The sequence below is a fragment of the Seriola dumerili genome, unplaced genomic scaffold (genome assembly GCF_002260705.1).
Source record: "Seriola dumerili isolate Sdu_G_001 unplaced genomic scaffold, Sdu_1.0 BDQW01000052.1, whole genome shotgun sequence".
Classification (NCBI taxonomy): Eukaryota; Metazoa; Chordata; class Actinopteri; order Carangiformes; family Carangidae; genus Seriola; species Seriola dumerili.
Genome location: NW_019174307.1, coordinates 14051079 through 14063688, shown reverse-complemented (window position 1 = coordinate 14063688; position 12610 = coordinate 14051079). Strand labels below are relative to the sequence as shown.

The window sequence follows — 12610 nt, the reverse complement described above, 5'->3', positions numbered from 1 at the left end:
TTGAGTCTGTGAGTTGCTCAGTATGTTTGTAAGCATAAATTGAGGAAACAACTCAACTTCTATTGTGTCAGCCTCTTTCTGTGTGTGCATGGTGCACATATATGTTAACATTTGTACTACAGCATGTCAGCTCAGCTGTAGCCTGACTCATGACAACTTTTCTTATTTGTTAAACAGATGAATCCTTACGGGATTTACAGGCTATCAGACCATGACAAGTCACTTGTAAGAGCACATTTTGTTGGTCATCATCCACTCTTTCATCTATGCCACTTGGTTACCATCTCTCAGCTAGTATAATAATAATAATAATAATAATATAATAGCCAGGGGTATTTTGCAGAACTTTGACCATTTGGATATAAAATGTTTTCAATTTTTTTTTAAATAATACTGGGTAGGACGTCCCATTGCGCTCAAGACAGCCTCAGTTTTTCGTGGCATGGATTCAACAAGATGTTGGAAACTTTCCTGTGAGACTCTGCTCCATGTTGATATGATTGCATCACATCATTTCTGCAGATTTGTCAGCTGCACATTCATTCTGCCGATCTCCTGTTCTACCACCCAAAAAGTGCTCTACTGGATTCATATCTGACGACATGGGGAGGCCACTGAAGTTCACTGGATTCATTGTCATGTTTATGAAACTTTTGCTTTGTGACATGATGCATCATCATGCTGGATGTAGCCATTAGGAGATGGTAGATTGTGGCCATAAAGGGATGCACAGGGTCAGCAACAATACTCAGATTGAGACAGTGGAATTCAAACCATGATTGATTGGTATTAAGGGGCCCGAAGTGCCGACAAAACATTCCCCACACCATTACACCAGCAGCAGCAGCGGCCTGGACTGTTGACACAAGGCAGGTTGGGTCAATTAATTCATGCTGTTGACACCACATTCTGACCCTGCCACCCGCGTGCCTCAAGGAAGACGATTCAAGGAAAGGCAATGAGAGTGAGCACAACCTATCTAATATTAATACAGCAGCAGGGTCTTTAACAGACCTCAACTAGAGTGCTGTGCACCCAAACCACCAACTCCCAGCTCCTTGGGTACTATGAAGGAATTTCAGAGGTCTTTTCAGTCAAAGTAATTCATATTCAGCAACTTCAGTTTACTGTAATGATGGCTGCTTTATTTGCAGCACAGTCCCGAATGACTTCACCACACCTTGACTGAACAAAACATGAGATCACTGGTGTGTTTCTAATCGGACCTGTGCAGGAGAACAGGACCAAGCCTCCAGATCTAGGTCTGAAAACAAAAAGGGACAGATATATAGAAAAAATGAAGGGGGTCTCCAGCATTTGCATCATATATAACTGGGGACCCATGTTTCCTCTAAATTTAGGATAACAGATTTGATGCTTGTTAATAGTGATAAACTGTCTTGTTATCAAAATAGTGAGCTATTGCAAAGTAGGAGTAGTAAAGTATGAAACTCAGAGGAATAGGACCTTAGAGCTGGTTAAATTAGGCTACTCACAGCTGATCATTATGACTCAGATTAAAAAAGTAAAGGTTTTATCGAGAGTTCACATCTGTACACGTGTCATTTATCGTATTATTCTCCACTGACATTAAGCTTTTGTAAAGGAAAGCCATGAATCAGGATCATTTTCACGGATGAGATTTTTTTTTTATTGTGTACTGAGAAACAGAAAAGAATTATTGTCAAGATGTGGTTATTGCGGTTGGTTATAAGCATCATGAAGCTTGCAATATGTTGAGAACCTGTAAAACGTTTCTCAACGGTTGGAACATAGTTTTCACACTGTGTGGGTAAAGTGTGATAGGCATTATGCAGAGGTGCTTTGCCTGCAGTTGAACACTGCACATCCAATATGTACATTTTAAAGAGCAATTATTTACATGACTGACAAAATAAACTGAAAAAAACCGATCTGTATTATTATTATATTCCAAATTACTGTGTATATCAGGGGGCCGACATGTGGCTCGAGAGCTACCAGTAGCTCACCGCCTGTTTTAGAGTAGCTCACCCAAAAGGTTCACTTGTCAGTCAGTTACCCTTTCAAGTTTGTTACATCAGATAAGCTGTAGGCGATGTGCAATGATAGTGACTCTTCTGATAACAGAACAGATATAAACAAAACTTTTCAACAAACAGGAAATATGTTGCCATACAGTGAGAGAAGCTGTGGGCTTCAACTTAAAGCTAAAACTTAAGCCCTTTTTTTTTGTTTGTTTACTTTTTATTTTTGAAAGTGTACAGAATTAACTATTTGAATTTCCTGTTTGTTTTTCTCTGGTTTCTAAGCAGATTTATTGACATTTATTTGCAGTGGTGTTTTGCTGTCTGCGTGTTCAGGTTTGACTGAATCATGACTCAGATTTTGATATTTGATGATTTGTTAAATGATCTAATTCATCTGATTTGTAACCAGTAATATAAGACATGAGGAGCTCTCAGCCCTGGTGTATATAAGTCCCATATGACTGAACTACATGTTTCCCAAAAAGGTGTAACCTGTGTGAGGACACACGTGTCATGTTTGTGCTTAGCTTTAGAGCAACTAACCACTTCCTTTTCTGTGTGCCTCCTACACAAATACAGAGGGGCTGGTTGTTTAGTTCCATTCTTTCTCCCTTGATGGTCGTCATGTTTCACCTAAAGCAAGCAGCTCTGCTCTCCATTCAACTATTACTAATATGCCACGTCTTTGCAGGTACAGTGGAGATTTGTGTGTTTGATGCATGTGTTTTTTCTGCAGATGTAATTACAGCTTTCATTTTATATTAATTGACTGTTTCCTTCCATGTTAGGACATTATCCAGACGAGCACAGGAATATACTGGTGTCCAGAGGAGACCCCGTCATGTTCACTTGCAACGTATCCATGATAAACATATCACTACTCAGCTGGACCAAACACAGATTTCTTTTTTCTTATTCAATTTCACAAAATCTGACTTTTTCATATTTTATGTCTGACGGACTGAAAATAGACTCTGGCTTTCCTTCAACTCTAAATATTTTTAATGCTCAGCATGACGACGCAGGACTCTATAGATGTAATGTAAATGGTGCAGATGGCACCAGCACTGCTACGTGGAATTTAACTGTGTCTGAGAAACCTGAAGGTAGGTAGAGAACAAAGCAGGGCTCATCATTGCTACACCAGACATAGTGCATTTCAGAGTTCAACCTGCATGTTACCGGAATTAATTCACATCTGATTCTTTGCAGAAATCATCGACTTCCACTTGTGGTATCTTCTATACATACTCACAACTGTAACTGGATTGCTCCTGTGTGGCATCACTTCAGCTGTCTGCCTCTGCAGGTGAGTGACACCTGAAGAGAAGTTGTCAGTACCGGCAACTAAGGCTGATTTGACAACAAAGCTCATTCACAGATATCTAACAATATTTAAAGGGTCAGTTTACCCACACTGATGTCTGACTTACAGCGAGGGATGTTTTGCCATCTTGGTTTTAATCAGAATTAAAGGTTCCTTCTTGAACTTGAAAACAATTAACAACACAATCTCACCACACCGCCCGCTCAGTAGATGTTTTGTTGCTGTGGCCTGAGTTGCCCAGTTGTCCTGGAAATTAAGACATTCACATTGTCATTTATTTCTGACGTCTTTAGAGCAAGACTGTTTAACTTTTGTTGAATAGCAGCCAGTATTGCCAGAAGTTACAATTACGAGATAATCTATTGTAATAGTAATAAAAGAAAAGCACGACTTCAAAGGCAACATCTTTACAGGAAAAAAAGAAGGTCTCTGAAACCTGGAAGGTCAACAGATCCATCAGCCAGAGCTCTAAAGTTCTCATAGGGGTCATGTTGTTTATACTTTTGAAGAACCTGGTGTTCTTCAACTAAACACTTACACATGGTGGTTATTTTCCAGCCTGATTCTTGTATGTTTACACTTCTTAAATAAGACTGCATTTAGTCCAGCACAACTTTAGAGCAGAGAATAAATATACGCAGAAAAACAAGGGTACAAATGCAATACCTTACTTCCAGGAATACAAACATGTTTTGACTCTTTGTTTTTCATTTAACAAAATGAATCAAATATTGCACAATCCATTGTGAAAATTAAATCTAAACTTAGTCACATTCCCTGCAACACTTGGAACGGGATGATTGTCGTTATGTATCACAGCTTCATCTCTGCAGAATACGCAGGACCAGGACACCAAATCAGGATCTTCAGTCAGGAGGAGAGGTCAGAGGAACTTTATCATCTTCACCCTGTCACCTTTCTATGCTTTTCTTTTCTTTCTCGGAAATATCACTGAACTTTACTTTCACTTTTTCTCTCTGTACGTGGTTCTGTGTCAACTGCAGGATGACACAGAGAGTAGAAGAAACAACAAGAGGAGTCAGTACATGGAGAGGCTCAATTCAATCTATGGTTTCTAGTGAGCTGACAGATCATTCAAATGAAACTTAAACATGAGCTGAACCAGGTGCTTCAAGTGAGGACAACTGGCCCACAGAAACCTCTGACTTATCTAACATTAACACAATAAAACCAGCGCCTTCACTTTAAGGAATATTGTTTTTATCTTATTTTTTATAATCATGAAAGTGTGTTTATTTTAATATGTTTTTATATATGTACAATGGTTTTATCATCAGTATGTTGTTTTGAATGTTGTGCTGTCTGTCCTGCATTATGAGCTCACCAAGGCAAGTTCTTAACAATGTTTGTTACAATGTCAATAAAGTTAATTCAACTCAAAAGGCTTTAATTTAAAGGTCAGTGCCCTCTAGGGTTCTGTGATGGAATTGCATGGTGTTTCTTATATCAAAAATAATTTATGTTTCACAGACTGAGGTTAAGTAAAGTTTTATTTTCACTTATTCCATCGGGTCTTAGTTCCAGTTAGGCACTATATTCATATTCTATAACAGATTTGGTTATGGTAACAGATTCAAAGTGTCTTGTGATGAAAACACTGAACTATTCCTAAGCAGCAGCTTTTGACTCGTCATTGGAAACACATATGAAATTCACTGAGTACCACAACAGAGTAATTGCGGCCTGGTTATTATGTTTCTTATAAGCATCATAAAGTTTCCGACCTGCTGTCAAACCACACTCAGCAGAACGGTCACACTATGTAAGTGTGGGTAAAAGTTTTCCTGCAGTTCGGCATGTGTTTTATGCTCATTTTAGATTTCAGTTTATCATATTAATTATGAGATTTAGCTGCATTTTAAAAGTATTCTAAATTGAATTATATGATATACTTACATAACGTTATGTTTCATGAAAGGTGTGAGACATGTTGGAGCTTAGCTGAAGAGCAACTAACCACTTCCTTTTCTCTGCGCCTCTTACACAAGTAGGGCCTGATTGTGAAGTTACTTCTGTCTTTCTTTCTGATGGCCGTCATGTTCAGGCGAGATCAAGCAGCTCTGCTCTCCATTCAACTACTACTTATGTGCCACGTCTTTGCAGGTACAGTGGAGATTTGTGTGTTTGATGCATGTGTTTTTTCTGCAGATGTAATTACAGATTTCATTTTATATTAACTGATTGTTTCCCTTCATGTTAGATTATACCAATGAGCACAGGAATATACTGGTGTCCAGAGGAGACCCCGTCATGTTCACTTGCAACGTATCCATCATAAACGTAACACAAATCAACTGGACCAAACAAAGATTTCTTTTTTCTTATTCAATTTTTAAAAATCTGACTTTTTCAAATTTTACGTCTGACGGACTGAAAATAGACTCTGGCTTTCCTTCAACTCTAAATATTTTTAATGCTCAGCATGACGACACAGGACTCTATAGATGTGATGTAAATGGTGTAAATGGCACCAGCACTGCTACGTGGAATTTAACTGTGTCTGAGAAACCTGAAGGTAGGTAGAGAACAAAGCAGGGCTCATCATTTCTACACCAGACATAGTGCATTTCAGAGCTCAACCTGCACGCTACCCGAATTAATTCACATCTGATTCTTTGTAGAAATGACTGACTTCCACTCGTGGTATCTTCTATACATACTCACAACTGTAACTGGATTGCTCCTGTGTGGCATCACTTCAGCCGTCTGCCTCTGCAGGTGAGTGACACCTTTTAGCTTTTAGATTTGTAAGTATGAACAAATGCATGTTGGTCTTTTCTGTTCAGGTGCAGAGAAGTTGTCAGTACTGGGAACTACTATTAGCCCTTTAAAATAATTAATATTTCTCCACCATTATTTCTCCACTATAGCAGTGTTGAGTAGGCTTTGAAACAGCATTCAGGCATTCAGGCTGGGACATAAAAATTACACACAAAATAATTCAACAATAAATATGAATGTAACTGAACAAAGTATAAGAAAAAGTTAATGCTGTAAACATTTAGGAGTTGTTATTGTCTTTGGTAGACAGGACACTTATGATCTGAAGTCCTGGCTATGGCCACGGCTGCAGTTGCTCCAGTTAATGCATTTAGCTACAATGTGGTTACATGCATGCGCTTGAGACTTCTGCAGCTAGAGTGGTATGTACAGAGAAAGTATACAACTAGATTTACTGCAAAGTTAATGACAGTAGATGCAATGAGCTTAGACAAACTGATGCTTCAATTTAAGTTTTGCCAGCAAATGCATTACAGTCATAAGTCAACATGGCCAAATGGTGGTAAATGCAATCCTGTTAAGTTATCACCACATCAAAAAAAAAAAACACAATACTTCACAATGTTCACAAGTGTAAGTGCACTTGAACAGATTACCTGGATCATTGTTTTTCAAAATTTAGAATTACTGCCCCTGCAAACCAGTCAAGTTGCAGGAAATATGGTCACAATCTCCCCTTCCTGAGAGCATTATGATGTAACAATGAAGTTGTCCTTTGACTATTTGTATATAAAATGTCATCACTTCATTTTATCTGTATGGACATTTGAGTTAAATTGTGCCATAATTACTGGATGAATTTGTGAGTTGTAGCCAAAATGTGTTTTGTGAGGTCACAGTGACCTTTGACTTTTGACCACCAAATTCTAATCAGTTCATCGATGAGTCCAAGTGAATGTTTGTGCCAAATTTGAAGAAGTGATGAAAGCCGTTACTGAGATATCGAGTCAATGGGAATGGGATGGATGGACGGAAAACTCAAAAACTTGGTGCCTCCAGTCGTGGCTGTCGCCGTCACGGAGGCAGAAGGCTATACGACAACTCGGCCAAAGCTGGAAACTACAGAGCCTTTGGTCTTTTTGCTTGAAAAATTATCAAAAAAAAACAGTTGCTGATTAATCTTCTGTCAGTTAACTAATCGATTAACCAGCTATTTGTTTCAGCTTTTCAGTTATTAGGGTCGTCTGTGTGCTTCACTTTTAACTAGATTCTTTGGGTTCTCCATTGTCCCATGTATGAACTCTCTGAAATAATATACATGCAACACCTTGAATACGATTGTTGTCATATTGTATCACGGCTTGATCTCTGCAGAATACGCAGGACCAGGACACAAAATCAGGACTCAGCCCAGGACCAGTTTCATCTTCAGTCAGGAGGAGAGGTCGGACGAACTTTGTCATCTTCACCCTGTCACCTTTCTATGCTTTTCTATTCTTTCTCAGAAAAATCACTGAACTTTACTTTCACCTTTTCTCTCTGTAGGTGGTTCTCACTCAACTGCAGGATGACACAGACAGTAGAAGAAACAACAAGAGGAGTCAGTACATGGAGAGGCTCAATTCAATCTATGGTTTCTAGTGAGCTGACAGATCATTCAAATGAAACTTAAACATGAGCTGAACCAGGTGCTTCAAGTGAGGACAACTGGCCCACAGAAACCTCTGACTTATCTAACATTAACACAATAAAACCAGCGCCTTCACTTTAAGGAATATTGTTTTTATCTTATTTTTTATAATCATGAAAGTGTGTTTATTTTAATATGTTTTTATATATGTACAATGGTTTTATCATCAGTATGTTGTTTTGAATGTTGTGCTGTCTGTCCTGCATTATGAGCTCACCAAGGCAAGTTCCTAACAATGTTTGTTGCAATGTCAATAAAGTTAATTCAACTCAACAGGCTGGAGATCCGTGCCCTCTTGGGTTCTGCGATGGAATCTATTATATCAAAATAATGTATGTTTCAAAGACTGAAGTTAAGTAAAGTTTTATTTTCACTTATTCCATCGGGTTATCACGTTTCTTATAAGCATCAGAGAGTTTCTGACCTGCTCTGAAACCACACTAAGCAGAGCAGTCACACTATGTGGGTGAAGTGTTCTCAGCATCATGTAGATGTGCTCCTTCTGCAGTTAAGCATGTCTGTTATGTTCATTTAAGATTTCAGTCCATCATATTACTACTAATGAAATCCTTTTTAGTTTATTTTCAAGAAGGATTGAGCTTGGATTATCAATATTCTATTTTTTTTTTAATTAAATAATTGTATTTATGACTCCTTGGTATGATCCATATAAGGTGTGATTTTAGTTTTTACAGGTAGGTCAAGAGCAACTAACCACTTCCTTTCTCTGTGCGCCTCCTGCACAAACATATTTAAGGGCTGTGAAGTTACTTCTGTCTTTCTCCGTCTGATGTTCGTCATGTTTCACCTAAAACAAGCAGCTCTGCTCTCCATTCAACTCCTAGTAGCGTGTCATGTCTTTGCAGGTACAGTGGAGATTTGTGTGTTTGATGCATGCTTTAAATGTAATTACAAATTTCATTTTATATTAACTGATTGTTTCCCTTCATGTTATATCATACCAATGAGCACAGGAATATACTGGTGTCCAGAGGAGACCCCGTCATGTTCACTTGCAACGTATCCATGATAAACATATCACTACTCAGCTGGACCAAACACAGATTTCTTTTTTCTTATTCAATTTCACAAAATCTGACTTTTTCATATTTTATGTCTGACGGACTGAAAATAGACTCTGGCTTTCCTTCAACTCTAAATATTTCTAATGCTCAGCATGACGACGCAGGACTCTATAGATGTGATGTAAGTGGTGTAAATGGCACCAGGATTGCTACCTGGAATTTAACTGTGTCTGAGAAACCTGAAGGTAGGTAGAGAACAAAGCAGGGCTCATCATTTCTACACCAGACATAGTGCATTTCAGAACTCAACCTGCATGCTACCGGAATTAATTCACATCTGATTCTTTGCAGAAACGACTGATTTCCACTCGCGGTATCTTCTATACATACTCACAACTGTAACTGGATTGCTCCTGTGTGGCATCACTTCAGCTGTCTGCCTCTGCAGGTGAGAAAAATCTTCATTGTGTAAAAGTTGTCGTCATTACAAAACTTACATCTTTACCTGCTTTCATTTTAAACAGTTCAAATTATATCATGTCCCTCGTCTTTGTATTTCCCTATAATGACTTCCTCCACCTTCCGCCTTTTGTTGTTGTAGTGTCTCTGTGGTGTGAACTTGTTGCACTGTTAAACAGTAAAACATTTTCTACAGTTACTGAATGTATTTAAAATAGTATAATATTGTTAATCCTCTTTCCAGTAAAAAGAAATGTGTCAATGGATTACAGTATCATCTATTTTGACAAGAATTAAAGTAGACCTATCACACAACTTTTACTTTTACTCTTGATACTATTTGACAATACTTCTGTACTTTTACTTATGTAGGATTTTAAATACAAGACTTTTACCTCTAACACCACCAGTGTAAGAATATATTTAGATCCACCACTGGTTCCCAGTAAACAGCATCAACTTGATCTTGTACATTAATGTCTGAAACGACCGGAACTGGCTGCGTCTCGTCATTATTGGTCTCAACTCTATCTCTCCAGAGAATGCTGCACCAGGAAAAGAAACAATATGACAGCAGGACCCTGAGTTATACCCAGTATTGTGTTCAGTTGGGAGAAAAGGTCAGAAGAACTTTGTCATTTCTCAAACTATCATGCTCTTAAGCATATTTCTAAAACCTCTATTATTTCCTGCCTATCTGTTTCTTTGTTTTTCTTTTCCTTCTTATAGTTAAAGAAAGTCTGTTTTCCCTCTGATCTCTACAGGTGGCTCCTCCTCTCCCAAGAAGTTGTGCAGAATACAGACTAATCACAAACAGACGCAGTCAGCCCTTTGAGAGTTAAATGCATGGCCTCCACTGAGCTGACAAATAAGTTCAGATCAAAGCTGAACAAGTGACAAGAGATATTTTGGACAGAAAGTAAAAGAGAGAGGACATATTTAAAAATAAATGAAACCAGCCCATAGAATGATATAACAAATAAATAAATACATACATGTTTTTTGTTATCAAAATAACACGAGGTAATGTTTCAATTTTAATTTCTTGGAAGCAGAAACCTCATATCAGCTTCCTGTACATGGTTGGGTGTATGTCCATAACCTGCATGTAAAATACATTTAATCTTGAAAAGTTTAAACAAATGCTGTTTTGTTGGTGTTTTTCTCTTTCATTTTTTTTGCGTTGCTTTGTTTTGCTTTAACCTTTTGCTTTTTGTGCAGGTAAAACATCTAGTATCTGAAGTCACACTTTATAGGTCTGTTATGATAAAGGCTTGGTTAAGTTTATTGATAAATGCATAAAATATTTGATGTAATAACCCGATTAGAGGTTTGTTAATCTGTGGGGTCACAACTTTTATTTACAGCTTCCCGAATGATCCATGTTGTACAACTCTACTTCATGATTTTATCTTTTTTGCATTAGTTTTTCTTGATCTTTTCTCCCTCTTGACATGTGGGTCAGTGCTGAATAACTCAAAAGGTATTTCAAAAACAAACATCTTGGGTTAATTGTGATGATATACAATCAAACCCAGTCTAATATGATCATTTCCTTTTATCCGTGCTTTCTCAACAAATATGACAGTGACACCAACACAAAGCTTCACTCTGTGTCTTAACAAGTTATTAATGATGTGATTTTCGACACACTTAATATTAAACTGATTTTACTGTGTCAAAATGTTCCAATTTGTTTTTGTTTTTTCAGTGGCCAAGCTTAAAATGAAACCTGATTCCTACAGTTCAGATGAATCTATAGCTGCTCAAATACACAGAGTAGTCACAGATTTAACATATTCTACTTTGACCTAAGGTGTACAGCAGTTATTACAATGCTACCATGTCCTTTTCATTCACAATCATCTCCTAGTTGCTGATTATATTTGATCAAAAATTGAAAGGGAAATTTTGGTAGTTGTTCTTGGTCATTGTCTATAATTCAGTGACCTTCGAACTTATGATATTTTTCATTCGTTTGGTACTGTGATTATTGTGATATAATTTGTATATGAAGAGATTCTGGAAAACCTGCCACATACATCACTTTGACATGTGTGCGTACCATAGACTGTATACAAAAAGTGTGCATGTGCATTTCTGCTGAGAATAGTTGGAAATGGCTCCTCATCAACCCCAAAGTTGTAAATGTAATTTTTGTTAGATATTAAATGAATAACGTAATTGTTCTTCAGCAAAGGTAACAAAATCACCCACACTCAGAGGTCCACTTACTATCTTTTAGAGTTTTCAGCTGTCTCACATGAGCTTCATTCAGCTGAACTCAGGTGGCATTAGGTAACCTATAAGTGATAACAACTGAGTGTTCAAAGTTATCAACCAGATACAACAGTCAGACGATGGCTGGAGACTGGACCTAAGGTGCACAGCAGTCAGGGTCATGTTCAGCCTATACACATATTAATTATATTTGATTTAAAATTTAAAAATTAAATGATGAAATTTGGCTGAAATGATAATGTAAGTGTGTACTATTTTATAATATAATAAATATAATAATGTATGTAAGTGTACTAAGTAGCCAGCAGGTGGTGGTAAAGTTTGGTAAAGTGTGTTTTTAAAGACAGAGGCTGTACCTGTTTTTAAGATGACAATAAGGTCATTGTGGCTGGTTGTCATGAAGAGAAGGACATTGCAAAGGTGGTTAAAATCAAGATTGGACAAACTGGTAACAAAGTTTAGCCAAACTGACCAGATATAAAAGGATTCAAACAGCCTTTCCATTGATAAGTGGGTGGAAGAGTGCAGTTAAAAGTAGTTAAAACTGACGAGATTTTAGAAATACTGATGTAATGAGTCCAAATTCCTCCAGAGCAACACAAACCTCCTTAGAAATATTTCACCAGCCCGGTCACATGCTGTGTAATGTCTGAACATTCAGGTTCAAAGAAATGGCTAAATACCAAACAGGAAAAATCACCTGAGAATATGCCTACAGCAAACAGAAACTTGACTGTATGCCAGTCAGTTTTCCTCCCTGTCTTTGTTCTCCCCTCGTACAATCTGTTGTTCTTCATTATCTGAACAATGAAGAACTGTTTTCAGATGGGGAAGATCTTTGTGCACTGTATGAGAAAGCACACCTCTGTTTCTACAGTGGCTCCTCTACAATGCCGGCTAGTGGTAGGAACAGCGGTGCCGCCAGGGATTTTGGGCCCCATGAAAAAATATCACATTGGGCCCCCTCACCAAAGGCCACAAGAACCCTGTGCAACTGCTGTAACCACATCTCCAGGATCCAATCGACCCACTCAAAAGCTTTACATAACTCTACCTTTTCAGCTGTCTTGCCTCTTGTAGTCAAATATTTACTGTATGGATGATTCACTGTGCACAA

At 37.8% G+C, this 12610-nt stretch overlaps 1 protein-coding gene and 1 long non-coding RNA gene across 6 annotated transcripts; both read left to right on the top strand.

The window, feature by feature from the left end:
- The first annotated feature begins 2625 nt into the window (after positions 1 to 2625).
- LOC111218572 lies at positions 2626 to 7849 on the top strand. Of its 5 annotated transcripts, none has more exons than XM_022740937.1 (6): positions 2626 to 2700; positions 2798 to 2865; positions 5779 to 5872; positions 5979 to 6075; positions 7453 to 7522; positions 7624 to 7849. In XM_022740937.1, exons 1-6 carry the CDS (start codon positions 2634 to 2636, stop codon positions 7717 to 7719), a joined length of 492 nt encoding a protein of 163 aa, XP_022596658.1. In that variant the 5' UTR covers positions 2626 to 2633; the 3' UTR covers positions 7720 to 7849. The 5 variants fall into 5 exon arrangements, with proteins under 5 accessions (XP_022596658.1, XP_022596659.1, XP_022596661.1 ...); XM_022740938.1 differs by lacking the exon at positions 5779 to 5872 and adding an exon at positions 3022 to 3115; XM_022740940.1 differs by lacking the exons at positions 5779 to 5872; positions 5979 to 6075; positions 7453 to 7522; positions 7624 to 7849 and adding exons at positions 3022 to 3115; positions 3222 to 3318; positions 4170 to 4218; positions 4341 to 4545.
- A 1105-nt stretch (positions 7850 to 8954) lies between these two features.
- LOC111218575 lies at positions 8955 to 10814 on the top strand. Its single transcript, XR_002664985.1, has 4 exons — positions 8955 to 9038; positions 9145 to 9241; positions 9792 to 9872; positions 10017 to 10814. It is a non-coding gene; the product is annotated as an uncharacterized LOC111218575 (long non-coding RNA).
- The last annotated feature ends 1796 nt before the right edge of the window (positions 10815 to 12610 follow it).